Consider the following 26,117-nt stretch of genomic DNA (forward strand, 5'->3'; position numbering starts at 1 on the left):
CACGTGGTCAAATTGATATAGGTCACGTGCTCTCCACAGAGCGGAAACGCTTTAAGTTTTTAACCTCGTCAGTGATCTACAGTTGCAGCTCCAGAGAAAGCACCCGCTTGGCTTTAGGTTTAACCGTTTTCTTCACCTATTTATGTGTTTTAACAGATAACTACATGGCTACGACAGGACGGAAGGACTCCTCTGGTAATGTAGCGCTAACATTTAACTACTTAATTTATCTTATCCGTTACGACTGTGGTTTTATTTACTTTGCTTTCTAGTACACTCCCCTGCTGGCTCTTTGCGATGCCTAAATTAGCTTTAACCTGGTTTTTTGTGTCTAAAAGCTAACCGGTAGTGAGTTTAAACCTGAATAACATTGTTACCTCAGAGGAAACTCTTTTTCTGCCCTGTCATCTTCTGGGTTGCTAAGTACAGCACTCAGTGTCATCAAGTGGTTTTTGTGTCCAAATATTCCGCTAACATCAGTTCTTTTTTTGCTCCATGACTACATATTTGAATCCTTGTTGACAAAGTGGGATTTTCCTTCTTCTGCTCCTCCATCAGACATGTAACTCGGACATGTCTGATCACACGATATACTGCATATTTAACTCTAAAACATAGAAGTTGTTCAGGGGATTGTGTTAACGCAGAGCATTTAAGAACCAATAAATGCAAATCAAAAACAATCAAAAACACATTATGACATAAAGAGAAGATCTGCTGTTTTTAATTTTGCAACACTGTGCTTTTAATATCTTTGTATTTTGTCACATGTTTAGGTTGTGTGAATTCATCTTATAATGTCCTTTCTCTAAACTGTATGAACGGTGGGATGATTGTTTAACCTTGAAACTCATTGACAGGCCAATCAAAATGAAAGATGATTGTTAGTTACGCCACTATTTTTGTTTTTAATGGGCTTACCTTTAACTGCATGCATTACAGACTGTAATTGCTAGATTATAATGGAATTAGATGCCTTAGCACTAATTAGTAGTTATTGTGAAATCTTACCATAAATTATCATCCATATGCAGTTTTCAACATAATAATAATGCCAGTGATAGTCGTCCCTTTAATCATAGTCTCAAGCTAACCTGTGAAGCAAACCTTTCTTCCAATAAGTGTCTTCACATTATAGAAAGGGTATGGGGATCAGTACTTGAAGTAACACAATAAGAAGGTGACAGTCGCAGTGTGTACTACCACATTCTTGTACTTTTGAAACTAAAAATAGCTGCGTGTGGACTGTAAAAGTGCCTAAGTGGAGTACAACATTTAATTTCATTTGTTTTAAAACTTGATTTACTGACTATTTTGCAGCTGATATGAGGCTGCTGGGGAATTTTGCACTGTTTTTATAGATTAAGATGCCCAGCAGTGTATAAAGTTATTAAAATAAGGGAGCCAGTGAAGGAAAAGTATTACTTTGGTAATGAAGACTGTCTCCCCAAACCCAGATCAAATCCTGCACTATAACCATGAAGACCACCACCCTTTTTAGCAAACCTATGAAATCAGCATCCGAAGTCTTTCATGCATAGTCACACTGCGTCTGTCTGATAAGCTTCTTAAATGCATGGTTGAGACTTTGTTTTCTGAGGGAATATTAATGTGTATAAAATGAAGTACAGCTCCAGTGAGACATGCTGACGAGACTTTTCTAACTTATAGTGAAAGTCTGTTTTTGACTTAACTGAAGTAACCTTCTGAGACTTTCTGACAGTGTTGAAAACTTAAAGTAAGCAACAAACCTCAACCAAGACACATGTTAAATATTCCCAAAATATTTGTTTCCCAGTTTGGTTACAGAGCTCTGAATCAAACACATATATTAAGGAAAGAGTATGAGCAATAACTTAAAAATACAAGAGGATTGTTTCGCCCTCCCCTTGCTGGTAACAAGTTATTCATGTGCACAGACTGTAGTTTCAGTTTGTTGCTGCCAACTTGGTGCCGTAGTGATGCCTGAAGCACTGGAACAAGTTTAATATAAAAAATGAAAGTCGCAGCCATCTTCGTCAGTGATGTACAATATTTCTAGAACTATGATAAGCTGTTGAGTTTTTCTCTGCAGTAAAATGATATTAAACTTGTTTTTTAGTGGCAGCACAGTGGTGCAGTACCATAGTCCTTTCACAGCAAGAAGGTTCTGGATTCGAACCTGCTGACTTGCTGGAGCCTTTTTTTTGTGCTGTTTGCATGCTTTTCTTGTGTCTGTGGGTTCTGGACAAAGGAATGCGTATTAGGTTTTAATTTGTGATCCTAAATGTGTCTGTAATTGTGGGTGTGAGAGCATGGGGTTGTCCACCGATCCACCCTTATGACATTCCTGTAAACAGAAAAATGGATGGATGTTGAGTTCTTACTTGTATTTCTTTACCTTCTAGCTTCCCACATATTTGCAACAGAACTTTGAGAGATACCTATATATCAGCATATAAAACCATCATCAGGGCTTTTTCGCTTCCAAAGAAGATAAACCTGAAAAAAATCTTAACCAAATGCTTAAAGTTAAGCATATTGCTGCAGAATAAAGACCAATTTGAGTTCACTCATGGATCACTTCCTACGTACAAAACAACCCTGAACACAGCTGCCAGTCTTTCTGTTTTCATTTAAGATTTTTTCTTTAAGGTTTTTTTTTTGTTGTTGTTGTTTTTTAAATAAGTGGAAGATTTTGATTCTTAGCCTGTGGGTGGCCTTTTACTGTGGACAACTAGACTAGATCTAAATGCTGATACAGAGTTGCTGAAAGATTTCCAGTTATAAGCTTTTTGATTGATAGAAAGGCGACTTTATCAGTGTTTCCGTGAGTGCCACAGGCGATGGTGAACCAGAAGAGCCAGATATTTCTATAGATTGCTGCAGCATCAGCGATTCTGTCTCTTAAGTGTCAAACGGGATGGCTTAGTCATTGGCCTGCGCTGACTTTTGTTTGTCTGATTGCTATCTGTCATGTCAATCAATACACTCCTACGATCGTAGATATAAATGAATGCTGCCCCTGTTGTCTGTATGAACTGTTAAGTGGTTGGATTCTTTTGGATGCTTCACATTCTTCTCACCGAGGCACGCAACCAAAGCCCAGCCTCCTTTCTAGCTGAGTTAATAAAAACCCTGTTTCCATCATACTGTGCTAACACCAAATGTTCATCGGCGTGTTATTTATTTAACTTTACAGCTAGAAATTCTCACAGGTTAACTGCAGGTGTTGGTTACCGCAGGAAGTGACCCCTACGAATATGGCTTTGGTTTACTGCAGTTTATCACATGCAGATACCATAAAATCTCCTTTTACTGTTGATTTCCTAAATTAAGCAGTGTATTTTACTCAACCTTAGAGATAAAAAGCAAAGGTAAGACTTGAAAACTGTGACATTTAAACTATAATATTGATTTAAATAAATCTCAGATATGCTTGTCACTTGAAACAGAAGCATGCGGACTGCTCCTTTAACAGTCCAAAAAGCCATTCATCAATCACCTGTCAAAACTTTCCGCCTGCATCCACGTCAGTAGAAGTAAGACTAATAGCAGTTCTCTCCTTTTGAGGTTTCCTGTTTGTTTACTTTTGTGTCACGGGTAATTACTTGCAGAAAGAGGCCTTTCCTTCCAGGAACGGTAATCCTCTTATAAACTAAGTGAAGGAATATTGCACGACAAGCCTGGCCTTATTCCAGCTCCAAACTTTGCTGTGTCAAGTTATTTCGCTGAACTTTCTTCTTACAGGTAATGCTGACTAATACTGGACACAACAGAGTTTACTTTTCCTGTTTTACTTCCCATTTCCATGGGACACTGCTAAGCTGGTGGTTTGCTCTGCTGACACGTGGTGTATGATCAGCAGGTTTTACCTACCTAATTCAGCCGTGTATGTGATCTTGCAAGTAATCATTTTGCGAAATAACTCATAACATGTCGATTAAAGGTCAGTAAACAGATTACGTGAACACTTTTAGGTTTATTGCCAACATGTTGCTTCCTCAGTGTAAAGCGAACAAACTGAATGACCCTGTTCTTTGTTCCTTTCTTTATAAAAAGCAGGATAAGCGAACCAAAAAGCATGTGACAAGTATTAGCTGTGATTGGGTCACAGTGTGTGAGTGGGGCTTTTTTTTTTTTTATAAAGGCAGTGTTAAAACATGATATATTCTCTTGTGGATAAATGAATAGGATTGATTTATTTCAAACATTTAAAAGAGTAAAATACAATTGATCTGTATGGACATTCAGCAAAACAAAATATCCAATACATTAATTGTCCATATGGTTTCATATGATCTGTCAGTGGCTCACAAGTGCGTTCATATCTACACATTGATATGACTTATATGTAGACATAAACTTTATTTCATCCCGCACTGGGAAAATTCACTTGTTACAGCAGCACAAGGGACAGGAAAGAAAAAGGAAGGTAGCGATATATTGGAAAACATAAAAATAAAAAGAATAAATAAGAAAAATGGTATACAAAATACTGTATTATGTACAAATGGTTACTATGTACAGTGAAGTTTTGTTACATATGTACATAAAGTGCAGTGGGAGTGATAATATTACACATGTATTTTTAAACAGTATTTATCCACTGTATTACTGATATTACTTATCTGCTGTTCCTTATTGGAGTGCTTTTGATAGATACTGACCACTGCAGACCAGGAAAGTCCCCCAAGAGCTGCAGTGTTGGAGACGCTCTGACCTAGTCGTCTAGCCATCACAATTTGGCCTTTCTCAGACTCACTCAAATCCTTACACTTGCCCATTTTTCATGCTTCTTGCACATCAACTTTAAAGACAATGTCCACACAGTGACCCCTAATATATCCCACCTACTAACAGATGCCATAATTAAGAGACAATTAGTTTTAGTCATATCAATTATCATATAACGTTGTACCTGATCAGTGTGTACATATATGCATATACACATATCTTTGATATGTGCATATGCATTTGGCACTTAATATGGACACGTTCTTTGTGTCATTTTATGTTTGATATTTGATATTTATTGTATAATTATCTTGTATGTGTTTGTCTGTAGTATGTAAAAGCTGCTGATTACTGTGAACAGATGAAGTTTTATAAAAAAACATTTTTTAAAGCATCTGGCTCAGTTCAGAGTGCTGACACAGTCAGTGGTTTTGTTAATTTGCACAATAGCACTGAACAGATTCCATATTAACACACATTTCATTCGGCTCATCAGAGAAAAGTTAAAAAAAAGTGCATTTATTTAAATTTGATATTAGATACAAGAACATGCCATGAAGCTCCTGGTGCAGTTTTTATGCTGATGTTAATGCTAGACGATTTTTGGGACTGTGCAGTTATTGAGTCAGCAGTGTGCTTGTGATTTTTACGCCCTATACACCTCTGCACACAGTGACCCCACTCTGTCACTTCATGTGGTCTGGCACTTCATCCCTGAGGTGTTGTAGTTCCTCAATGCTTCCACTTTGTATCAATACCACTTTCTGTTAATTGTGGAATATGTAAGTGGGAAGAAAGTTCATGAACTGACTTACAGTCAGTTCCTATTATAGTACCACACTCCAATTCAGTGAGCTCTTTAGAGCCACACATTCTTTCACAAATGTTTGTAAAGGCAGACTGCATGCCTAGATGCTGGATTTTAGACACCTGTGGCGACAGGACTGAAAAACCTGACACAGCTGTACCTGTACTTGCGAAACAGGTGCGATCTGTGATGTTCCAGAACTCTCCATCAGATGTATGTTAAGGATTTCATGAGTGTCATAACTTCTCTTTATGTAACTTATCTGATATAACCAGTGTCGTAGAAGGAAAAACCGAAATCTGACATCATGTTTGTGTCATTTCAACTGCAAAAATCCATGACACGTAGACATCACACAGCAGTGCGTTTTGCTGTGTGACTTGCTGTGTGGCTAACACAGTCAGGCCAGACTTCTTAGATTTATTGTCTTTTACCAATCGCAGAAACCAGATACTTGATATCTGCAACAGTAATTAGCAGACACCCAAGACTCTTTTGGGAGAGCAGACTTCAGGAATATAGGCTTTCAGACTTTCTCACAAACATTTATTTCTCAAAAAGGAAAACGTGGAAAGTACTACTACTCAAACTTAAACAGAGTGTATGAATCAGTGTCATTTAAAAAAAAAACTACGTTAGAGACTAAAGGCATGTTGGTTAATTGAGAGCAGCATTTCCTCTTTCACGTGAGTCTGCATAGACTTGGTGTTGGACAGGTTAGCTATCATGTGATGCAGAGCTGACCTCACTGAGATAATGAGAGTGGAGATAAAGAGAAAGTATTGGACTCAATGAGAATTACGATGGGTTCCAAGAAAACTGGTATGTTCAGGAATCTGTTTCTAGAAGTAGTCTGGGGAAGATTAAATCAAGTATTCTAGGAAATGATTGCAGTGTTATTCCTGAAGAGAGGACTTTTAGGCATAGAGGTTCTTTTCAGTCACCAACATTCTAACTGTAAAATGCTGTTAAGTGGAGTTTCATTTACTCAAGCATAGACATTTTATTCAATAGTCAGAAATAACAGAAAAACGCATTAATTTCCTAATTTCCTTTTACCAGTCATTTACCAATCATGCTTGCATGCATAGTCAGACCGTAAATGACTGGTCTCAGCTGAAAAAAAACTGATATGTGAAATTCTGCTCAATGCACATGACCTCTTGCAACCACGTGTTATACTCCCAACTGCTTGATTGCACAAAAAGGAATCTCTGCATTTTGCATAATCACTTCATTGCCACAATTTATCTTTGCGTTGTACTTTTCAGCTTATCGTGATTCAAGTTAAGCATTTAAGTTCATCTTTTTATTTCACCACAACAAGGCATATCATCATTATAAATTAGCATCTGATATAGATTTTATTTTAAGTCAATAAAATGGACAAAGTTTTGTGATTATCGAAGTGTTACTGACTGAGAGCAACAAGCTGCGTTTGCAAAAATTATGAAAAAAACAACTACATGAAGAGTGAGTAAACTAAAGTAAGTTCAGGAGAAGTTTCCACTAGTTAGAGAAAAACATTGCACGTGTGGGTTTACCTTTGTTAACACTGATAAATACCAGTCCTCAGATAAAATGCTGTGAATATGTGAATAATGAAAATCAGACCTGAAAGATTTCACAGCATGTTCTATAGGACCAAAGTCTGCTTCAGATGTTGGATTTCAGTTCTAGTCTTGCATATATTCTACACCATTACCAGCTAACGTGATGCATTAGTAGACCTGGTCAATTTATTGGTAGATTACTGATACGTTGTACAATGTTTTTGAAACTGTTTTCTCCCGAACAACCAGGGTCTCACTGTAAACTTGTAGGCCAATTTAAAGAGCGTTTTAAAAAAATATATTTTAGAAAAATTAAAATCTTTTTTTTTTTCCAGAGCGAGAAAGACTTCCCTCTCCGGTGACTCGCTACGGCTCCACAGACAGCAGTGGCGGCGAGGATGACTATCAGATTAACAGTCATGACAACAACTGTAACCACCACCGGTTTGCCACAGCAGCAGGAGGTCACTGGGTCCACACTGGAGAGGAAGAGGAGGCGATTCGCAGGAAGCTGAAATACTTCTTTATGAGCCCTTGTGATAAATATCATGCCAAGGGGCGCTATCCTTTTAAACTTCTCCTGCAGCTAGCCAAAATTTTTGTTGTCACCGCTCAGGTACATCATATATTATACTTTAATACTGATTTCTTTTTGGGGGTGCTCTTTATTTGGATACATTTCTAGTCAAGAAAGAAGTTTCAAAAACTCACACAAATTGAATATCAATATGAAACATTATGTGTTTAGGGGTTAAAACTGTACCAGTAACACAGGACATAAGGGTTTTTTCTTTGTCTTCTTGTCCTGATATCACTCTTTATACTCCGTGCCTGTTTTTGCTGCAGTTGGTGCTGTTTGGCCTCAGTAACCAGGTGGTGGTGACCTTCAAGGAGGAGAACACTGTGACCTTCAAGCACATCTTCCTCAAGGACTACGATCAGTCCTCAGATGACTCCTTTGCAGTTTACACACAGCAGGATGTCTACGACCACATCTTCTATGCTGTGGAGCAGGTGATTATCTTTTGGGGGTTTTTTAACTGAAATATGTAACCTTTCATTTAGTTTATTCAACTTATTAAGCAAAATTTCCTGATTAGCCACACTTTGAAAGCTACCTGCTTTATATGGTTTAAGTCGCTCTCCCAAAAACATCGGTTTACCTAACATAATCCCTGGTTCTTTTTCTAAATTAGCTCAGTTTTACTATGGGAATTGCTTTTGGCATGACCAACTACAGACTACTACTGTTTTTGCTTAGTTAGAAAAAGAACTGATCTGCAACAGTGTTAAGGTGTGGTGGGTATTACAGTATCCTCATTTAAATACCAGAATCAAAGATTCTCCAGCCAAACATCATTGTGAGAGATTATAAGTTTTTCACTACTCACCTGTCCCACCTTTCCTCACCTGACCCACATCTACATGGTGCTGACCGTAAATATGAAATGGTGCCTGAAGTAAGCCTCATGAAGTGTAAATATAATGGATTACAAAAAAGTCTCTGCTATGGATGTCTTTGTTCTGATTTAATCAGTAAGTATTGAGCCAGTGTGTTGGTTAACTGTTTAATTCGTCCAAATGTGGTTACTGCTTCAGCTGCTAGAGAAGAACAAGGGATTGCAAAAAAAGAGCTTACAGCAACATTGATTAGATCTGCACACAGTAGGTCTGACATACAGCTCACTTCCTGTTTCTCTGGCTTTGCTTTCACATTAATTTCAACAACAACACAGCCATTCTGGTGGTGTAATATCAGACGTCCCGGTAAATCAAAGAAATGTCCCTGAGTAAAACTTCAGTCAGTGTTTATACCAGGAAAAAAGGGGGGTTTATAATGAGGAACAATACATCCACTACTTTTAAAAACAATAAGGAAGGAAAATCAAGACTTGAGCCACTGTTCCAAATCTTGAGTTGGATGTTTGGTTGACTTTCTTGTAATGGCCTCCAACAAACCTTCAGTGACCAACAATTGAGCCTCTGTTGGTCAGTGAAGACATCACATTATTTGGTTGATAACTAGAAGCCAAAGGGCAGAGCCTACACATACAGTACATGCAGAGTTTAGTTAGTGAGCTGCAGAAAGCTGACACCATAAAATCTGATTCCAGACAGCAAGATTTCCCCTAATGTCATTCCCTCGAAGTTAAGTGTTGGACTTTCACTGTTGTATTGACCGTATTGATATTAGCTGAACGCTAAGACACGTGTGGCCTGTTTCTATGGAAGCTTGTTTTTGGTTCACTTCATAAAAACCATTTTCTTAATTATTCTAATGTCATCCTTTTTCCCAGTATCTGGCCTTGCCAGAGACCACAGTGGGACGCTATGCATATGTCTATGACCTTGCCGAGAATGGCAGCGCCCTCTTTCTCTGCCAGCAGTACTACAAAAAGGGACACATTGACCCCGCCAATGACACGTTCAGCATAGACCCCCGCGTCATCAAAGGTAGGCAAAGAGAACTACACTGTACACTGTGTTGTGTGGTTTAACGAGGCTAACAGGGCCTGAAAGCTGTCCTCAGCTCTGCAGACTGCTAATGTGTGAACTTTTTCTTGATGTGACAAGCTGTCGGTTCTGTAAAATGACAGTTCACATTTACTGGTGGGGGGTGCATGTGAAGAGGTTTAGCAAAATATGAGATTTTATTTTATTTGTCATGTTATTGAAGTTTGTTTATTGTCTGAGTGTCTTCTTTCACTTTAAAAGGAAAGGTCTGACTCAGAGGAGTTGCAGCTGTATTTTAGAACAACACGCTGCCCACAGATTTCAAATAATTAAATGAAATGACTAATGTCTAGGAGCTGTAAAGCAATACAGTTAAAAGTCTGAAATGGCTGTCCTCCTTTCTATAAATGATTAAAATTGGAGGCATTAACCTCCTAAGACCCGAACTCTTCCACGACATGCTTTTTTAATTTCTCTTTGATATTTGGTCACATTGGGGCCCGATGAATGTAAAAACAAAGAATTACCAGATTTTTTTTTTTTTTTTTTTTACCTTAGTTTTGTTTTTAAGAAAAATAAGAGCCACATATGAGGATATTTGTTCAAAAAATTTGATAGAACAGTAGCAGTATACTGTCCACGTAAATGGATATCAGGCCCATCTAGAGCAAAATTGAGTATTTTGGTCTAAATAACCCAAAATGTGATGTCCACTTATGTGGACGGCAGGTCCTAGGAGGTTAAAGTGCTACCAGTTACCAGCTTTTCTTGACGTATTACATCAAACATGTGTCATAACGATAGTTCCTATCACAGAAGTTGTTGCATGCCCTAGTTTTCTTACTTCCTCATGTCAGTGTCTGTTTCATTAAAATGTTTTCAACCTTAAGAAAAAAGTAAGATCAGCAGTCGAAAAATGATGTTGTGCGTCCTGTACATAAAATAAGAAAGTAAATTAAAGTTAAAAAAAAAATAAAAATCTTTCTCTGCCAATAGTTTCTCAGGATGACGTTCCTCTTTTTTGTTTTTTGTTTGCAATCTTTAGATTGTGTTGGTGTGAACCCCATGGCGATCCCCCGTGAAGGTCCCCTCACGAGCAACTACAAGAACTTTACACTCAAGTTCCACAAGTACGGCTTCATTTTTCACATGGCTTCGTCTTCTCCTTGTTTCCTCTTTGTTGACAAGATTATCTCCGTGGTATCTGATGGATAACATACCTCTGTAGCACACATACACAAACAAACAAACACAAGCATGTATACAAGAACAGTGACTGAAACCACAGAGATATGAATGGTGTTGTGGTTCTTGTTCTGCATGGTGTGTGCCTCTGATCATTCTTTTAGTCACCCTGGCGACATTGTTACAAATTAGATGTTTTTTGTGTTTATTTGCTTGTTTTGTTTTTCTTTTTAAACAGGTTGATTAATGTTACCATAGAGTTCCAGCTGAAGGCGATAAATATCCAGACTATCATCAACGACGAGATCCCAGACTGCTACACCTTTCATATAACAGTGAGTTAAACACTTTCAGACTCAACACATGTTTGAGCTGTCATATGTCAAGACTGCTTATAGAAAAACATTACTGGCTGTGCATTAGAGGGTGGTCTTTCTCTATACATCTAACTTTGGTAGAACCTAGAAGCTATTCCAGTGGTTGGCAAACAAAGCCTTTACTGATATAACTCGGGGTATCGAAGCTACAGGGGGAGGTTGTCGAATATGGGGGAAAGAGTTAAAGTGAAAACAAACAAACCAGCCTCAGCGCAGTCCATTTATGAAACCAGCCGTGTAAGTTTGCTCTTCACTTCCAGTTGACTGCCACTTGCACACAGAAAGTTTGAACAGCTGCTGTCCTAACAAGCCGAGCTGTGTGCGTTATTTAAAACCTTCTTCTGTCTTTTACAGATAGTTCTGGACAACAAGGCTCACAGTGGCAAGGTGAAGATCCGACTAGATAACGAGGCGTCAATAAAGGAGTGCAAAGACCCGAGCATCTCTGGACAGGGTGAGAAATCAGAAAAGAAGAGGCATCTGTTAGTGGTCATGGGAATACTGTAGCAGTAGTGCAGCAAGCAAAATATGACACCAGTGATGAAACTAGAAACATGTAAGCAAAGGTGTTACAAAACATCACAAAGTTGTTTTTAGTTCACAATAATGAACCAACAGGAAGTTACAATGAGTGAAGTTATTTATACAGAAGTGTGTAGCAGTAGGCTTAGACTGCACCCATGAAGAGGAGACAGACTGCTCACACCTCTTTTTTCTTTTTTTCTTTCTTCTCTTCAAACCTCCAGTTCAGACGTACGCACGTTTGGCATTTGATATTGTTGTGGTTCTGATGTGCATGCTGTCGCTGGTGCTGTGCGGACGCTCCATAATACGAGGCATCATACTGCAACGGGTAAAGAAAATCTCCAATACAACTTTACTATCACCCTTTCCACTCACATTAGAGGAACATCAGGCTCTAAGGAAATGTCAGACTCAGAGTAGTAGGTTCTCATTCTAACCTTTAAAAGTTCTTCTTGAATCAATTTGTGAACAGTTGTAGTTGGCTGACTGGGGAGCCATATTGTATTCTACTGATGTGTGTAAACTTGGCTAATTTTGCTTCCTCTTTGCTCTGCAGGAGTTTGTGCAGTTCTTTAAGACAACGCTGGATCGTAAAGTGTGCTGGGGAGACCGGCTTGAGTTTATTAACGGCTGGTATATCCTCCTCATCATCAGTGACATCTTTACTATCACTGGCAGTTTCATCAAAATCGGCATCGAGACAAAGGTCTAATATCAGCTTTAGGTTTTGGGGGGGGGGGGGTTTTTAGCATTGGCACACATTAACATGTACATGTGGACCTAACCCTTTTTTAAAAGCCGATTCCTTTTGATTTTTTTCCAACAGAATATATCCTCCTATGACCTCTGTGCCATCCTTTTGGGAACCTCCACTCTCTTGGTGTGGGTGGGAGTCATTCGCTACCTCACATTCTTCCAGAAGTACAATGTAAGTCGCAAGTGCTGGTGCACAGCTTCTGATAACGTTGTTACATGCTGCCGATTTAATAACTTGTCAGAAAGTGAGAAGTTCCTCCTGTGGGTTGATGTAATGTAGAAAGTCATTTAATTTATTGTCTCTGGCCTCTCTCACACTGTAATTTGATCTGTGTCGTGTTTCTGCACCTCCCTGCTGCAGATCCTTATCGTGACACTTCGAGCAGCTTTCCCCAATGTGATTCGGTTCTGCTGCTGTGTGGCTGTCATCTATCTGGGCTACTGCTTCTGTGGCTGGATCGTCCTTGGACCATACCATGTCAAGGTGAATTAAATGTGGGAAAAGCTGAATGTCCAAAAGGGATTTCCACTGGAATTTTAAGGTTTCCCTTCAAAGTTTTAGTGTCACTTGCACCAATCAGGCATAACATTATAACCACTCACAGGTGAAGTGAATAACACCGATAGTGGGTGGGATATCCAGGTGAATGTTGATGCATTAGAAGCAGGAAAAATGGGCAGACAGGACCACAGAGTAATGAAAGAAGGTGTCTTAGTCTCGTGAATTACATCGGGGGGTTTTTTACAACTAGCTGATGGCCAGGTGCGTGTGCATCACTTACCCGGGGAACACCTGGCACCAGGATGCACTATGAGAAGAAGGCAAACTTATTCAGGCAGTGTGACGATTTGGGCAATGTTCTGCTGGGAAACTTGGGTGGTGCCACGAAGCAAACAGGGATCAGGAATGAGTTTGAGGTGCTGACTTGGCCTCCAAATTCCCCCTATCTCTATCCAATCAAGCATCTGTGGGATTTGCTGGAAAAACAAGTCTGATCCATGGAAGCTCCACCTGAAAACTTAAAGGATCTGCTGCTAACATCTTGGTGCTAGATACCAGAGCACAGGTCAGGGCTGTTTTGGCAGCAAAAAGGAGATCAGCACAGTCTTAGGCAGGGGGTCATGATATTATGCCTGATTGGTGTGTATCAGTAAATGTGAACAAACAAAACGTGCGTTTATTTTATTTTATTATGATTAGGCCACACAAATGCCATTCTGCACTTGTAGCGAAAATATTTAAATTGTGTAACAATGAAGATAATTAAACAGTTTTGGACTTCCTTCTTCCTTTTGGACATTTCTCCGTCCACTGAGTAAATCAGTAGAACTTTGAAACCTCACAGAAACATGAACTACAGTTTATTCTGACTTTTAAATGGCTCTCAAGAACTTGACTTTTTCTGTAACCTTTGGAAAATATCTTGCTAAAACTTAAGGCTTTGATAATTAAAATACTTTTTGTTTTGTTTTGTTTTACAGTTCCGCTCTCTGTCCATGGTGTCCGAGTGTCTATTCTCCCTCATTAACGGCGACGACATGTTCGTGACGTTCGCAGAGATGCAGGAGACCAGTCCTCTAGTGTGGCTGTTTAGCCAGGTTTACCTGTACACCTTCATCTCCCTCTTCATCTACATGGTGCTGTCTCTGTTCATCGCTCTCATCACAGGAGCGTACGAGACCATCAAGGTAGGAGATTGCTCCGTATAAAAAGGATCAGTTTATTTATAATGTGTAGAATCGCTCAGTTTGTGAAAACGCATGCATTACAAAGAACTCCTCTCGTGTCCTCAGTAGCATCCAAACTGTTGGTTCTGTATTTACTGTGGATTATAAAGAAAGAGCAGAAAAGTAACAGTAGTGTCTTTTTTGTTGTTGTTGTTGTTGTTGATTTCCACAGCATCAAACCCAAGAACCAATCCACATAACAGATCTGCATGCCTTCATAGCAGAGTGTACAGATGCACCGAATTCTGGGAAGTTCAGAGGTCTGGAGACTTCACCTTGCTCCTTCTTCTGCTGCTGTGACAGGTGAGTGGGTCAGTGGGTTTAAGATTCGCCCCCACCCCTCTGAAAAGCTTAAACATGTACATCATATTTACAGAGAAGGGCCAAAGCATATGAACGGATCAATTTTTTTTTTCCTTTTTTATTAAATTAATATAATGCTAGATTTCTAAAGACCAAAGCAGATAAATACGATAGCCGGCCTTATTAAACAAACACAAAAACAGGAAGTCTGACCCCCAAATCTAAGCTGACAGCACAAAAATATCAACATCAAAAATATGTCGCAAAGTTAGTTGATTAATTCTTTGGCTGCTGTTGAGGAGAGAAAATGAGAGAGAAAGACGATATTTCTCTACCATCTATACAGGTGTTAATTATCAGGCACTGACCAAGCACACTGGAAGGAAATCAGGTCCTTTTTTCTTTTCTCACATTTATACATCCTTTGTCCTATTTAAATCCAGTTCTCCTGGTATCCTGTTCTCACATCTTAGTCTTTCCTACCAGATATTCAATTCAATTTTATTCATATAGCACCAAATTTACAACAAAAGTCGCCTCAAGGTGCTTTATATTGTAAGATAAAGACACTACAATATTACAGAGAAAACCCCGACAACCAGATGACCCTCCCATGTGCAAGCACTTTGGCCATAGTGAGAAGGAAAAAAATCCCTTTTAAGAGGAAGAAACCTCCAGTAGAACCATGCAATGTGAACAGAGAGGAGGCAAGGTAATCAGCGTGGAAACCGCTGGATTACTTTAAATCCCAACTACTGCTATATTTTATGATATGGTTTACCTACTTAAGAGTCCTTCTCCTGATTTGTATGTGTTTCAGCTCTGTGCTCTGCCTCCTTTTATAGACAAACACTTCCACAACGAATAAACCTTTGCTTCCTAGATTATAGCTCAGGAACAAGATAAGAAGGCACAAATTAGAGACATAAAAAAGCCAAAGGCCTGAACACATATTTAACATTAAAAGAAATGCTTGTCTTGGCCAGCAGAGGGAGCATATTTAGGTTCAATCCTTAAAATTATCAGCATTGAAAAAGACTTAATGAACACACCAATATTTTATCCTTAATTTTAAAAACATAATACAGTTTCCAGCTCTATCATTTTTTTTTATTTTTTTTGAATAACATAGTTCCGGGGTTTACACATTCACCTAACAAGCAAAAGATCCCCCAGTTCAGTCCTGGGAAGAGACACGGATGCTTTTGGAGTTGTTGGGAAGGACATCCACTGTAAAAAATAAATATTTAAACCAAAAATCTACCAAATCAAACATTCCTGCTGAAAGTTGCTTTCTTACAATACTCAACATCATATCACAAAAAAAATGCGTCAGTGAATATAGTGTTATTTTTGTTAAAATTGTTCAAATAAGCTTCCTTAAATATTACCAGTAAGAAACTGTAATTACAGAGATAATAATATTAAACATCCTAACTGTACTAAATCATCAGATAAGTCATCAAACCTCATTTTCCCCTCAGAACAACCACGTATGAAGATGTCCTGCTGGTGAACTGATGTCAACCTCGCCAACCTCTGAGGCCTCACTAGCCTCCCCTGCTGACCAGTGGGGAACACTGCATGCACCCAACACCCGGTGTCTCTGTGTATCTGGGTCAAACCGCAGGACTGCTCCCAAGCGGGAGTTGCGATTGGCTGAAACTTTGCTGTGCAGAGGAAACGTGGAACAGCAGCCGTCTTCTTGGACCTCTAGCTTTATGAGGAAGCAGCTGTTGGCTGATGAAGAGCTGGGCCTTTTCCTCTGTATGAGCAGCAGCATCGAGGACGACTAGTGCACAGACATTTCTCTCGTTTCTAGTGTGTTTTTGAAACAATATTCAGTATTTTTAATATATCTGGTATATTTTATGGTCAGCCAGAGTAGGAACTTTTTTGGTACTTTCTATGTTTTGTTTGTATGTTTGTTTTGCTTTTGTATTTCAAATCAGTTGTCTCCTGAGGAGGAGACTCCTAAAATTAGATATTTATATCATATCATATTCAGCAACACTTTATTGTACAGAACTCATTTTAAAATTTTAAATAATATAATATCTCTTAAACGCCTTTTTATACCCAAAGCTAATTTTCATTTAACAGTGGAGAATCATGACATCACATTTAAACAGAACGGGACAAAAAAAATTCCCATGTGAGTGTTTTTAACACTGTTCCGAAACATATCAGAAAACGGGATCCATACGGCGTGGAATTGATTCGTTTTCTTTGTGAGCTGCACATTTACTACAAAGTTTCGACCAGTGTCATTAGCTGCGGCTCTGCTGCATCATGTTGCCTTCAAATGTAGATCCCAGTTTATTTCATTTTTATTGCTTTGTTTTCTTTCAGTAACGATCAGGGTAATGGGACACACTCGCTCACTAACAAAGCACTCAGCTTTTGCCTGACCTCGGCTGCAGTTTCTTCTCCAGACCCACGTTTCTTTAATGAAGCCAAAGTATTAAAAAGAAACTCAGTGTATCAAAGCCAAAAGTGCTGCACCCCTGTTTGTAGACTGCATTGATGGCCATAAGCAGACTGGATCTGACTTATTTTAAGCACAATAAGTAGTTCTGAGTAAAGTGAAGTCTGGTTTGGGAGAGATAACAAGAAGGAAAACAACAGATTGTCCTGTTTTAGTGGCTTGCTCTGCTTTTTTGTTGTTGTTTGTTGTCTTGATAATGATGTCTGTAACTGCTGCCTAATGACTTGATCTTTAGTAGAAACTTGAATAACAAATGTTTGTTTGTCTTTAAAAAAGAAACGCACAATAGTTGAAGGAGTTTTTCAGTCTGGACTCCAAAAGCCATTTGGAGAGAGGATCTCTGGGTCAGGGAGGAGTAGGTAAATGAAGTATAAGATGCTTTTTCAGCCTTTTCATTTTCTGCTGGAAACACCAGCAGAGTAAATTGTAAGCTAAACATACAGATGGACTTTGGATTTCCATGGAAAACATGTCTGAATTACAAATAACTTTAAATGTTGTATGTTGTGTTTCCTTGGAGTTTGTTTGTTTTTGTTGATCTTGTTTTTGTTTTGTGTTGTTGTGTTTGTTTGGTTTTTTTTTTATGAATTACCTGCACTTGAACTGTACTTGTGAGGGACAATGCATAGTATGAGTTGCATAGTTGTCAAACTACTGATTAAAGTTTCCCGGTCTGATCCAAGGCAACGAGCCGTCTGCTGCTGTTCCACCTAACCATCAGCAGAGGGAGGAAGTAGTTCATCTGTCTGGATGCTGATTTGGTTTTTTGGTTTTTTTATCAGGATTACTCAAAAGCTAGATTAGATTTTGAATTTATTGTCAATAAATACACAAGTGTACAAGGGGTAAATAACATTGCAACTGGTACGACACAGGATGTAAAACAATAAAAAATATAGTATTTTTCCTGCTATATATTTAAATATAAAGTGCAATGGTAAAAATGACCTGTGGAGTTGTGGCATGTCTTTGTTTTGAGTTCAGAGGTCTGATGACCTGGGGGGGCGGGGTTATTGCAGAAGCAGGTGGAAACAGTCCGTGATGGAGAGTGTGAGGAGTCTCTGATAAGGTTTCTGGCACTTCGGTGCAACTTCCTGAACTGAGAAGTCCCAGTGGTTTTCTCTGCTATCCTAAATTATTGATGGATTTGCATGAACAACTTATTGATCCAGATTTGGATTTATTGATCCAGTAGGCTGCATGGTGGAGCGCTGTTGCCTCACAGAAACAAAGTCTGACAGCGTATCCTGTGGGGATAGGCTCCACCCTTACTGTGACGCTGAATTCGATAAGTGGAAGAAAATGAATAGATGGGTAAATCTTAAAAAAGAGATGTAAATTATAAAGATCTGAAGGTTGTAAGATCTCTTTCAATAAAATATAAACTAATATAGATCAATATCTCACTGCAGGGACTTGATTCGTGCATGTTCAGGAGTGTATTTCCAGCCTTGCTCTCTCTTGTTTTTTTCACTTTCATATGAAAAGGACACATGTGAGGCTTTAAAACACATCATGATTATGTTGTAAATGCCATGTATGTTTCTGCTGGGGCGCTGATCTTCCAGAGAGGGTAGATTGCAATTCTTCTCTTTGAGAACACATGAGCTCATTTCCTGGTTGCTGAGCATCCTAAGCAAGCTTTGGCAGCAGCTCATGTAGCCCATCTTTGCCTTCCACCCACTTAACCTAATATCATCATGCATTATGTAGCCAACCACTCTGATGGTGCCTCATGTTGGAGTGTGTAAGGCAGAAGGAAAGACACAGTGTAATGTCTCTCATAAACATGGCCCATCCATCTTGTTGGATTAGAGGCTGTCTTCGTTTTTTTCCACTTGATGCGTGTGAATGTGTAGGACTACTTCACTCAGCACCTTTGATGTTCAGTGAAAGCCCAGAGGGAAAAGCGTCTTTCCAAAAGCTTCTAATGGTCTCAGTTGTAGCAGTATGCTACTGTCAGGTGTGGTCCTTTTGTTGATGGCAGTTTGATGCCGCTTGTTCATTTGTGACTCGCTGTTTGAACTTCACAGGCTTTTAAATTAACAAAGCATCCCAGATCAAAAACGCAGGCCTGCAGCAGGAGCAGTGGCGGCGGCGAGGACCATCTCCTTCCCCCTCGTCTTACACACCGTGTCACTGAATCTGTATCAGCGCCTGAGTTCTGTTTGTTGTGTCAGTGTGTGTGGCCGTGTGGGCTTTGTTTTGTGTGTGCAGCTGTCCTTACTGTGAGGTGTTTGGGCAGATGGGTGAGTGAAGACCACAGCAAAGAAGCAGATTTAAAAAGAAGACAGTGTGTGCATAAAAGCCTTTCAAATTCTCAGTCTATCCTAACTCTGTTAAGGATTTTTTTTTTTTTTTTTTTACCCGCTGAGCCACACCCTTGTGTAACAACATTATGATCAATCTGAAATGGACGAGCCGGATGTGTGGGGATTACAGCTTTTTTTCAGTCCTGTGAAATAATCATGGATTCCATTAGTTTTCAGTTTATGCAACTAAAAGATGGAGCCTAAAAATCGTTTCTGCTGGATTTACACCCAAGAGGCAGCTTCATGCGACGGGGATTTTGGTTTTTAGGTTTCAGTTTGCGTCAAAAAAAGGAAGTGAATAAATCTCCTTAACACTTTCCTCCATAAACACAACATTGAACAACCTCTCCCGTGGACTCAGTGACAAGTTCTGACACCTCAGTACAGATCAGTAAAGACGTGGTTTGATGACCATTAGAACAGTTTCCGAGGGTAGCTGCACAGAGAGAGATCACCCTTCCTAACTTCTGATGCATACCCAGTTGTTTTGTGTCATAATGAGGTAGAAATTATGACAGAAACCACTCAGCTTAGAAAAGAGCTTCAAGGGTTACTTCTAGTAGGCTTTCAGAGAAGCCAAAGAGTTAAAATAAGAATTAGTTAAACTTTTGGAGGAGCTTTGGGTTTTTCCCCCCTCGCTCTGGCGCAGGGCCCCTTCCCGACTGGAAAGGATGACAGGCAGCTGATGAAACAACTGCCAGAGTCCTGAAAGGAGCAGGGATGGAGAGACACGTGATTCACACACTCTCTCTCTCTCTCTGTTTCTCAGGCTTTATCGAATTGTAGTGAGAATGTGTACACCGGCGAGTCCAAGGCTGATGATTTTTTGCTAAACCTTCTTCTTCCCCTTCACTCAGATTTCTCTCTTTACCCTCAGCCTCTCCTTTTAAATAAGCTCATTCTTTCTCCATGCTCATAAGAGAAAGCAACAGCTGATGTCAGCTGTCCAAACCCATTTTGCTCGTCTTTGTATCCTTCTGTCTTTTCAGTGTTTCACTGAGCCTGCAGCTGCAGCTCAAAGTCTCATTGTGATAAGAAAATAAAAGTATGCGTCTAAAACCTATTGTGGGCTCGTACCATAGGGCGGTGGAACACTGTACCAAAGTGTGAGCACAGATAATTAACAATGTCAATCTCTCATTCTACTTCTTTGGATACAACTATCCAAACCTGCTGTGCAACTCTTGCAGTTCTTTGTCAGGAATTTTGGTTTTAAGTACAGATCGCAAACATGTGGGTGAAGGAATCTGAGGCAGAGAGTTTGAGTGGAGTTGTCCCCGCGGAGAAGCAGAGATTCTTGGAAAACTCCTGGTTGATTAAATCACCACTAGCTCCTAATGAACTGTAGCTATACTTGGATTTAAAAGGACAAAAACAACTCGTATTCTTCTTCTCCTTCTTTAAGCTGCTCCCATAGTAACAACAGCGGCTTGTCTCCTTCCTTCTCACCTTATCCCCACATCCTTCTCTGTCACATCAATGTCCTCTTCCCCTAAATCCATGAATCTTGCCAGAGGTTTTCCTCTTTTCCTCCTGCTTTCCAGCTCCATGTTCAACATCCTTTGTCCAGTATATCCGCTTTCCCTCTTCTGTACATGTCCAAAGTGCTCGACCTGAGCTGTTTCTCTGATCTACTCATTTCTAATCCTGTCCATCCTGGTCACTCCCAATGAAAATCTTAGTTCTGCCACATCCACCTCAGCTTCCCGTCTTTACCATCTTCAAACTGTACTTCAAAGCAGGTCTCGCTATCATCTTGTAAACCTTCCCTTTCACTCTTGCTGCTATTCTTCTCCCAGAAGCACTCCTGACACTCGTTTTCACCCGATCCAACTTGCCTGCACTCTGTTCTTCACCTCTCTCGTGCAATAATAGGGTGAAAATTACACAAAAATGGGATCAAAATCGACAAGAAAATATGAAAAAATAAAGTAAAAGATTAATATTTCACAGAGGGGAGCTTCATGAGTAAAAATCTAATAAAAGTAGGTACTGTGATGTGGTAAAAGATTTTCTATATCCACAGTTGTGGGAAAAAGATGATAAAACAAGGTAGAGACATCCTGTGCATAAGGCTTATAAGAGTAGTTTAATCTGATATGGTTCCTGTTGTTTACTTTAACTCTGTGCAGCAGCAGGCTTAGGTCGTATCTACAAACTAGAGATACTCCATCTTGTTATCCTGGCTTAGGGAGGGTGAAATTGGAAAAAGGACAAGGTTATCTCAGCTTGGTCAGTGCATGTGCTTGTGTTTTAAAAGATGTGTGTGTCTGCAGGACAAAGTAATGCTGTTAAAGCCACAAATTTGCAGGATTGTTCTTTTGGAATTCCAGCTACATAAAGTTGCCTCACATATTTCTTCAATCTCTCTTTGACTACATTTAACTGCATTCGTCTTTTAACCATGTGTTTCTTATGGGGCTAAATTCTAGAGGTGGGCAGATTGATCCAAATATTGACATTATCAATACCAGAACTTGAATATCAGAACTTGCCAATTGATTATGACTCATGTCATATGTCATGACACACTGCTCTCAAGGTAGTATCGGTATTGATAATGGCAATACTGGCCCTGTATTTACTTGATATCGGATCGACACCAAAATTTGTAGCATTGCACAGGACTACTGAATTCCTCCAGGACCCCCTTGATTTCCAATTTTAAAGTCACGCGCTCACACAGGGACTCGGTTTGACTACTACGTCACTCCTGCTTTGCATAACCGCCGGGGCTCGCGTCTTTGATTGGGCCGGCGGTGGGATTTAATCTGCGTTTTCTTTTATGACCGCCACGCTTCGCTTTCAGTCTGCAGCCGGACTCCTCCGCCACTCCTCCCCTTCGGGTCCGTCCTTCATTAAGGGGAGCAGCCCGTCGCCTCCTGCCGCTGCTCAAACGTGGAGGGAAGGACACGAGGAGGGACCCACACCGCTGAACGCGCGGCTCCATTGTTAGTTCAGTAAAATTTACGGCTTCGCCTGCATATTTAGTGCGTTTCACATCGTCTCCGGGGCCGACTGTTTGTTTCCCCGGGAGTCTTAACGACGGTTGAAAGGTAACGGACAATTTACTACGCTGTAACGTTTCTGCAGCGAGCGACATCATTCAAGTTAGGCTACATCTTTGTACAGTTTTCTGCTAAATTAAAAATTACAGTTCTGCCTATAGGGGCTCAACCTCTTTGTTTTATTTTAGCATTTCTTAAATGAAGAAAGCAGCGTTTGTTTTGAAGCCAGACGCCCTCTTTGTGGTGTGGAGTGGTCGGTGTGTAGCTTGACGGGATGATGGATGTGAAACGTTAGCATGGAACTGAGCGGTGGGGCGGTGGTTCCGATGTGCGGTTCTATCTATGGGTGACATTTATCCCGATGTACGGTGCTCCAGGTTCTCGGTTTGACAGGGTGTCTGTTGGCATCAGATTCAGTTTACTGAGCAGCTTCACGCCAGCCTCCCCAGCGTACACACGCTATTGTTCTGCGAGGCAGAACGACGGGGCCCTCTGCTAATCGGTGTTATTAAAGCTCCCTTTGAGGCGTTTAAATCACCCAGAAACTCTAAACCAGACTATTGGGGAGGTCAAATTGGAACCAGGCTTGCAAAGTTGGATTTGTGGGCATCTTGTGTTTTCTTTTCCTCATATGGTGTATCTTTAGGTGTTCATCTGAGAATCTTACTTTGCCATTCATGCGTTAAGTTCCCATGAAAAGTCATTTTAAGCACCGTGCACCTTTTGTTATCTTGGCAGTGCCAGCTTGGTAGTTTCTTTCCAAGATTACCATCAAGCCCTGTTTTCATATTTGCATCTCTGCACATGGGGTGATCTCACTCTCCACCTGGCAAAGCAGTAAATAAGGCAGACTATCAGAGGCACCGTCTGCAGATCTCAATGATAGAGCGATGCTGTTTATCCTCCAGGTTTTGGCTCTGAGTCTGCATTACATAATCACTGTGTTTTGGGGCTTGACTGGGTGTGGTGTGGCATGGTTTTTGGAATCGGGACCAGTGACTGTCCCTGGCTTCAGAAATGTTATTTACATGCAGGCCCTTGCTTTCGGGCGTGTGTTTCTTACTCCCAAACTCATTTCATCACTTGGGTGTGACGCAGGGTGTGGATGACACAGCCACATGACACCCACCCTCCTCTGTTTATTCTGACTGTCTGGCTAAGCTCTTAGGGGGTCATTACAGGTTTACTGCTGCTGTGTCCTACTTCAGAGGATGAATCTGGCAAAATCTGCACTTCTGCCCTATTTGAAAGGCTCCTCGGAAAGGAATGGAGAAATGCAGTCACCTTTTAACTGAATTTGAATGACTTGGCTGGTGTATTTGTGAACTCCCTGGTCACAGATGTCGAGCATATGAAGATGCATCAGATATCTACGGTTTTAGCAGGATATGATGGAGTGTGGCTTTAAAGTTAAGTAAAAGGCTCAAATATTTTGCCAGCCTGTGAACTTGGACACAGCTGTGTTTGTTTGGTTCCCCCCCCCCCCCATACTGTACAGCCACTTCCCCTGCCTGCACCCCCGTTTCCTCTTCCCAAAGGTCAAAGCAACCCAGAAGAAGGGCTTGAAATAGTTTTCTCATTTCAGTGCCTTCTGTAACCTTAAACTTCAAAGGCTGGATTAAGGGGATTTTATAAACAGGAATGTGCAAGTATTATTCACTTCTTTTTAAAATCCAAACTATCAGTAGCACATGAAACATTTTTACATTTATTAATACAAAAACTTAAAAAAACAACAAAAAAAACAAAACAATGTTGAATAGGAGGAATTGATTTAAGCATTTGCTGCAAGTTCAAGTTCTCTGCAGATCCTTCAGCGCTGGTATGCTTGGCTTGTAAACTTTAAGGCTTGTTTTATGACTGAGCCTGGGCAGTGGTGCCTAATGGTGAGACTGCAGTTGTTTTATTTCAGGCATGACGATCTGTGCGAAAAATGCAGGTGGCTGCGTTTGAGAAATCTAGTGTGACTGGCTTGTATAAATGGGTACAGTGCACCAGGAAGCAAGTCTGTAACTGATTAACAAACCTGTCCTTTTGTTTTGCATGGAATGCTTCCTTGTCAAACCTTGCCAGCTATGAGGCGCCTTCAGGTGGATTCTTGGTCGCATTTGTGTCTGGTTGGGAAAAATGTGAAAAGATTAAAAAAAAACAAAAAAACAAAAGCACCAAAAGTAGCTGCAGTGGTTAGTTGTTTTTTTTTTTTTTTTTTAAACATTCAATTCTCTACACTCCAAATAAGTTGCCTATTATGACTTTTCTATGACAGGAAAAAGCTAAAGGACCAGCAACAGTATTAACATAACTGTTACAGCACTAACAGACTGTCAGTGCAGTGCTGGGATTGTTATTTGAGGTGATGGGTAAATAAAAGTGGCCATTTTATGTCTCAAGTTTCACTTTCAGTTTGATAACTGCAGTGATATTCTGTAGCATTATTCCTGATTTTTGGCTATTTATTCAGCTTTGCATTAGCTCATCATGTGTGTATCAGCTCTGAGCGGATATGATGTCAGGGGTTCAAATTGTATTCAGTTCAACTCAGTTTTATTCATGTAGTGCCAAATCACTACAGCAGACACTTAAAGAAATTTATATTGGAAGGTAAATGCACTACAATTTTAGAAAGAAACCCCAACAATCCCATGACCCACTATGAGCAAGCACTTGGCGACTGTGGGAAGGAAAAAGTCCCTTTTAACAGAAAGAATCTTATGAAAAAGATGCTGTCGGTAGTCCCAAAAAAAAGGCCTACTGGCAAATTTAAAAATAAGGCAAGTTTGAGGCACTTCTGTACTGGCTTCACTTTTTAGACCTGGAACATGCATCTGTCTGTTATACCATCTAAAAATATTCCCCATCATTAACCCCCAACAGAATGTGCTTGGTGTTTTCATTGTGATTAGTTAACCCTCCTTGAAACTTAAGTCATTCTAAACAATTTTAATATTTTATAATATAAAAAAATAAGAAAAGTGGTTCTGTAGAGTATCTGAAATTGGGTGTCTAACCAATAGAGAATTAATCCCCCTGTGGATTCATTTTTGTATTAATCATTTTAGTTTTTAAAAGAAATTAGAACTCATGTCCATCAGTCACTTTATTTCATGTCAAAAATCAGAGCAGATGAATGAAAAGTGCATAAGCCTTGCACAACATGGAGTATTTGCATTTTCTTGGAAGTGAGCTGGTTACAGCTTGTAACCAGAGTCAGTCTCAGTCCCACACCCATGAAAATTCAATCCACACTTGTGTCATATACTAAACTGATGTCTGATCTGGTGGAAGGTTCATATGATGATCTTTTCAAAAATTCTGATCAGAATGAAAAATTCCCAGTAGCTAGATGTTAACCACCTCCATATCAACAAACCAAACGTGTGAGTGGTTGTAAGGTAATTAGAATGACGCTCAGTGCTCACACTATGGGACTTTGATATGCAATTAAATTTGCAAACAAAAGGCAGCAAAATGGATGAAAAATGGCTGCAAAAAGACAAATATCCTGAGAGAAAACAAAGGGGTTCAGATATAGCATCTCATTTTGTAGTCGAGCACTATGGTAATTTAAAAAAAAAAAAAAAAAGTATTTATTTTATTTTTTTTAATGGAGCCAGAAGTGCTCACATTTAAGGGAGCTTTGCTGAGTTATCAGCTTTTACATGCGGTTTATAAAAAAACTCACTGGGAAGAAACTCACTTTTAGGGTTTTGTTTTCTATTTAAATTGTATTTATATATACATTTTTATTTTTAACCCCTAAAAGTTGTCTCATGATCTTTTTAGTAGTTTGGACACCAGCAGATTTGCATAATGTTAGAGTGGCTCTGAGTCCACTCATGGGAATTTTGAAAATAAAATACTTGCAGCCAGGGGATGAAGTGGGATTTTGTAGGTAAGATCTCAT

At 39.7% G+C, this 26,117-nt stretch overlaps 2 protein-coding genes across 3 annotated transcripts in view; both read left to right on the plus strand.

Moving 5' to 3' along the window:
* Window positions 1–33: 33 nt before the first annotated feature.
* On the plus strand, window positions 34–17,840 carry mcoln1a (mucolipin TRP cation channel 1a). Its single transcript, XM_005470179.4, has 14 exons — window positions 34–195; window positions 7,413–7,693; window positions 7,924–8,091; window positions 9,375–9,531; window positions 10,577–10,661; window positions 10,955–11,051; window positions 11,448–11,547; window positions 11,840–11,946; window positions 12,175–12,324; window positions 12,445–12,546; window positions 12,736–12,858; window positions 13,857–14,063; window positions 14,275–14,405; window positions 15,890–17,840. Exons 1-14 carry the CDS (start codon window positions 165–167, stop codon window positions 15,924–15,926), a joined length of 1,776 nt encoding a protein of 591 aa, XP_005470236.1. The 5' UTR covers window positions 34–164; the 3' UTR covers window positions 15,927–17,840.
* Window positions 17,841–21,935: 4,095 nt separating this feature from the next.
* The window catches only part of prr36a (proline rich 36a), a 30,106-nt gene continuing 25,924 nt past the window's right edge, over window positions 21,936–26,117 (plus strand). For both annotated transcript variants that reach the window (XM_013268293.3, XM_013268294.3), the window contains exon 1: window positions 21,936–22,261. The gene's annotated coding sequence lies outside the window, so the exon portion shown is untranslated. The remainder of the gene's footprint in view (window positions 22,262–26,117) is intronic.

Source organism: Oreochromis niloticus, linkage group LG6 (assembly GCF_001858045.2).
Source record: "Oreochromis niloticus isolate F11D_XX linkage group LG6, O_niloticus_UMD_NMBU, whole genome shotgun sequence".
Classification (NCBI taxonomy): Eukaryota; Metazoa; Chordata; class Actinopteri; order Cichliformes; family Cichlidae; genus Oreochromis; species Oreochromis niloticus.